This window comes from Sphaeroforma arctica (assembly GCF_001186125.1).
Source record: "Sphaeroforma arctica JP610 unplaced genomic scaffold supercont1.2, whole genome shotgun sequence".
NCBI classification, from domain to species: domain Eukaryota; class Ichthyosporea; order Ichthyophonida; genus Sphaeroforma; species Sphaeroforma arctica.
Genome location: NW_014040556.1, coordinates 81595 through 86870, shown reverse-complemented (window position 1 = coordinate 86870; position 5276 = coordinate 81595). Strand labels below are relative to the sequence as shown.

At 40.8% G+C, this 5276-nt stretch overlaps 2 protein-coding genes across 2 annotated transcripts in view; one reads left to right on the top strand and one right to left on the bottom strand.

Moving 5' to 3' along the window:
- SARC_00046 (TK protein kinase) overlaps positions 1-447 on the bottom strand; it is a 9489-nt gene extending 9042 nt beyond the window's left edge. Inside the window, exon 1 of the mRNA XM_014306215.1 lies at positions 283-447. Coding sequence (XP_014161690.1) covers positions 283-349 — 67 coding nt within the window. The 5' untranslated portion in view covers positions 350-447. The remainder of the gene's footprint in view (positions 1-282) is intronic.
- Positions 448-4160: 3713 nt separating this feature from the next.
- The window catches only part of SARC_00045 (hypothetical protein), a gene marked incomplete at both ends in the record, with an annotated part of 2850 nt that continues 1734 nt past the window's right edge, over positions 4161-5276 (top strand). The window contains 3 exons of the mRNA XM_014306214.1: positions 4161-4399; positions 4701-4864; positions 5004-5246. Of these exons, the coding sequence (XP_014161689.1) occupies positions 4161-4399; positions 4701-4864; positions 5004-5246 (646 nt within the window). The remainder of the gene's footprint in view (positions 4400-4700; positions 4865-5003; positions 5247-5276) is intronic.

Below are 5276 nucleotides of genomic sequence, written 5' to 3'. Positions count from 1 at the left end.
TGTGTGTGTGTGTATGTGTATGTGTGTGTGTGTATGTGTGCGTGTGTGTGTGTGTGTGTGTTGTGTGTGTGTGTGTATGTGTGCGTGTGTGTGTATGTGTGCGTGTATGTGTATGTGTGTGTGTTGTGTGTGTACACGTGTTTTCGAATCATACAATATTTTACATCAAATCAACCAATATTTTACATCAAATACAACTATTAAAACAACTGCGTGCATTTAAAATCTTCCAACACGATTATATTGCCAATTCTGTATCATTGAAGCACACAGTATGCGCACCTATGATGTATGATCCCAGCAAGATTGTAAGAATTATGAAGTATCGCACATATCGTGCCGCCATCATACTGCTATCTTTCCATCAAAGAACAGTTTCTGCTGTCGGTCACTTCTATCCTTATTTTCTTTAGGGTGATGCGATGTTAGTAATTTATAAAAGAATGGTATCATCGTGCATGTGATCGTATGTATCCCGCTCAAAGTATTTATAGAAAATGAATTTATACCCTCATTAGGAACTGCCGAGGCGGAGGAAGGTGAAACCGGAAGTGCACCTAATAAAGCATTATATTCGTTTTCTTGCACATATTTTTTTATATAAATACTTGGATCCCAGATTTTTACTGGACTCTGGGTTTTATCAGGTTGGTCATTATTTGTTTTAAAAAATATATTTTGTATTGTTTTTTTGGGAGTGGTTTTTTTTAATATTTTGTTTTTCCTTTACATTTTTTACAAAAACAACAAATATTTGTATGTAGAGTGGGACAAGTGACAACGGCAAGACTCCAACAAGAGACGAGTGACGACCCAGAGTTAAAATCTTCCCCTGATCCCCTCCGTATTTATTTATTTTAATATCCTTATGCACTAGGTTTTTCGGTTGATGTGCAAATTTTTTTCACCCACAATTTTCCCCACAGGTTATATAAACAGAGGATATCAATTCTGTTCATAAGTTGTCCAAATAGGTTATGGGCGATAATATAGATGGAAGACTTTGTGCTATAGATTGAGGCTGAAGTGCCCACCCCAGACGAAGGATAGACTTCCCCTCTGGGTACAGCGACCTACCCCACCGATCTACCGTTTCCCATCGCCCGGAAGCCAGCGCCCGGAAACCTACCTCATAACTCATCGACCTGTAGTTGCCACCACCACACCACCCATAATGTTATCCACAATTGACAAGGATCACTGCAAGCGGACTTGGGACTATCCTAGATATCTCCGGCTCCAAGTATGATACCTGGAAGACGGACTTTTACCTAGCCGCGGCCACCGACTATACCTCTGACCTTCGTCCACTGCTCGAATACGTAGCTCCTGCCACTGAAATGGCAGTATCGCAGTTTGCTATCGCCGCGAATGAGTATACCATTGTGAGATATTAATTCGCCACGTTCACTGTAAACAGTGTACTACATTCTCTTCTGATTACACTTGAGATCATTCTCTGCCCGGTCTTCCCGTCGCTTATCAAGAACAGAATAAAGTTGCCATTTTAGGCCGATCTGCCAGCACGTCTATTCAAGATTCTTGCTTATACATAGAAGAATAGAAGGTCATGAACAACATCTGGCCATACACTGTCAAAAACGTAGCTCTGGCAAAGTTGATTCTATCAACTCTCAGGTCAAAGCTTGAACACCAAATAAATGATAAACAGGGAATCATAGTACAGAACACGCCTGTTATTCCTATAAAAGAGATATGAGGCAATACTCACTTACATACATAAGGATAATATTCTTTATTTCAAAAATGGCAAGTATGAATAATACAATGTATGAACATATGGTATGGCTCTCATAGTCACTGTAGTAGTTCAGGAAAGATTGATGGGAAGAAGTGGTCAGTAAATTCCCGTTTGAAGCTTGGGCCAAGTAAGTCGACAATGGAAGATATGTGTTGAGTCAATTTGGGCCGGTGTTGACAAAACATTGTTACTATCGAATGTTCCATATATTCCTTTGCTGACCAACTAAGTAGAGTACCCACCTCTGTGGTACGGATCGGGTCTGCGCCGTGTAGTGCCGTGGAATGGGTTAGTGCACAGTACGAAATACCGAGAAGAACCAGGTTATCCGGCATAATCCGGTCGAGAAGCGAGTATGAGGGTAAGCCAATGCCGCACCAGACCACGGATGAATTCGGTATGTGTTGGCTGGCCTGGATCGGAAGTATCATAGTCGGAACCAACAACATACATAGTACCACGAAAATACAGCAGCATGATATATCGATTAACACGCTATCCCTGAACACCGCATCTGACGCACAGTGCCTGCTCGACGATTTCAGTGCTGCGTCTGTTGGTCGACCCGACATCCCTCTGGTCTTCGTATAGAATCTTGTCGCATATTGTATACTACCACAGCAAGGGACTGTACTCACTGCAACCGATACATCGGACCATCTTACAATATTTTGTAGCCAATATACCAATAAAAACAATTTCCCTTGTAAAGTGCATTTTAAACAAGTGGCAAAGATTATAAGTAAACTCTCACCCCACCATTCAACAGAATCTCAGCTATTACTAGATGAAGGAGCACAGCAACCGTCAGCTACCTTGACTCACGGGCTCGCCACAAGCTAACCAACATAGAGCTGTAGAAATACGGCCTCCAGTCAGTCTAAAATATCAAGATCAAATAAGATAACACATTAGTTTTTATTTGTATTTAAAATAATTTAATACAAGTTCTTTTTCCATTATTTACAAAGTGTTCTAAATTCACTTTGATGGCTCCAATAGCCTGCGTATTGTAAAACCCGGGCCTCCACATTAGAATCTTGTAATATAAACGTACCCTTAATAGTACGTAAACGTACTCTTAAAAGTACGTAAACTCTTAAATGGTTTTTAACGGTTTTTATTAATTAAATACCTTTTCCATTTTACATATCAGATATTTGGACAAGGCCATTAAAAGGTCCCAGTAAAATACGAAATATAAGATTTGGTCTAGTTCTATTAATAGAACTATATTAACCTTCCAAATCTATTTATATCTGAATACTTCGGTAGCGAGATGGCCCAAACGAACATAGGTTTCTAGGGACTAATAGCGTTGCTTAGTTTATCCTCCGTTTTTAGGGTTTAGGGTTTAGGGGAAGGCTAAGTCGGTAATTCTTGATAAGTGGCAAGTTATTGGTTAATGCAATAACTATGGACATCAAGAGTATTTTTCTTTTTCTTTTTCTTTTCTTTTTTTTCTTCTAAAGATAGGATTTTATGAGTCTCTCGGATTCGCCCCAACGAAACATACCATAGTTTCTATTAGAGCGACAACGAAACACTAAATAAAACCCCTTCGGCGGCGAAAACAGTACTGAGAGGATTATATATAGGCAAAGTCTCAGCCTCACAATCCCTCAGAGTATTGCTGTTTTCACGAGGCATACCTAACTTTACTAAAAGACTCCTTTCGTTTATTTATTTTTAAATTTTAATATACTTAGACTTAACCTAAGCGTTTATTTACTTTAAGGCGTTAATATCGCCTTAATAGACCGAAACTTACAGTATTTGGTATGACTCATTTACTTGGACCTATTTGAGACAATAGTAGTTGTAGGATATTATAAACTAAATTTTATAGTCTCTGAACTACTACTTACAGGTTTTGGTCTTCCCGCCAATCTCCAAAATCCAATAAGTATTTTTCTTTTTTATAACTTTTCTTCAGATGGAACTTTATTTATATTAGCTAATGTATTAACTTGACTTACGTTCTTATGTCTATCTACAAATTAGACATGTGGTCATGAAAACTTAGTACTTCTAGTGGAAATTATTCAATAAAGAACAGCTAGAGGTACGTCCTGTGTGATCGAGGATATTAAGGCTCTTACCAAGAGGCAGTCCCAATCATTCGTACACAAGCTACCACTGCTAAATCCTAACTGACTTAAATTGTATCTTAGTTTATATAACATAGTTTAAAACAGAAATATCCATCGAAGTTTACATTTTTTTCAGTTACCTAGTAGTTACCGTAGTGTACTACTTCTAGACTGTCTATACTATCCAGTGACATAACTGTAAGTATTCTATACTACCTCATAGTGGCTAATACTACCCTAGTGTTAGCTACACGCTAGTTACTATACCTAGACTTTATTAATTTTCTTATTCTTGAGCTATTACTATGGCTAAAGGAAGTTCTGAAGCCAAGGGAGCCGCCAGCTCTAAGCCTGCTAAGCCTGTTGAGGTTCCTGAGGGTACTGGGGACGCTGGTCCGTCTGGTACTGATCATGTCGTTGAAGCTGTAGAGGAAGCCGTTACTGAGCTTGGTTCTGAGGAAAACTCTGAGGATGACTCGTCGGACCCTAAAGCCTTGCATGTGGAGGTCTCAACTGCCGTGGAAAGGCTCGCCAGCGTCCGTGTGTCTCCTGGTAGGGATAATTTTATTTATTTCAAAAAAAGATAAGTTACAATGTATGTATGTTATAATGTATGAACATACGGTATGTATGTTACAATGTATGAACATACGGTATGGCTCTCATAGCCGTTGTAGTGGTTCGGAAAAGATCGATGGGAATAAGTGGTCAGTAAATTCCCGTTTGAAGCTTGGGCCAAGTGAGTCGACGATGGAGGATATGCGCTGAGTCAATTCGGGCCAGTGCTGATGAAACACTGATACAATCGAATGTGCCATGTATTCGCTTGCTGACCTACAAAGTAGCGTACCCACCTCTGTGGTACGGACCGGGTCTGCGCCGTGTAGTGCCGGGGAAGTGGTTGGTGCAGAGTACGAAATACCTAGTAGGACCAGGTTATCCGTCATAATTCTGTCGAGGAGCAAGGATGGGGGTGCGCCAATGCCGTACCAGACCACTGATGCATTCGGTATGTGCTGGTTGGCCTGAATCGGAAGTATCATAGGCGGGACCAACAAGCGCGATGATTTGGTTTGAACCAAAATTTGGAAGTAGTACTTCAAGAGCGTGATTAGCCGGGGTATGGGGAACATCTGTTGATGTGTCAGAGACGGGTGAGGGTACGGTGGTTCTTCCACATGCTGGAGAAAAGATCCAAGGTGTTTGTGGAGGGTCCAGATACCATGGAAGTCGTGGCACTCTTGTAATTGCTGGAGGAGGTCAGGGCCAATGGGCGGCAGTTTCGGGCCTACCAGGATGCATCGAACCAGTTGTTGGATGCAGGTACATAATTTTGTTGAGGAGCGAGGATGGGGGTGAGCCAATGTCGCACCAGACCACTGATGCATTCGGTATGTGCTGGCTGGCCTAGATCGGAAATA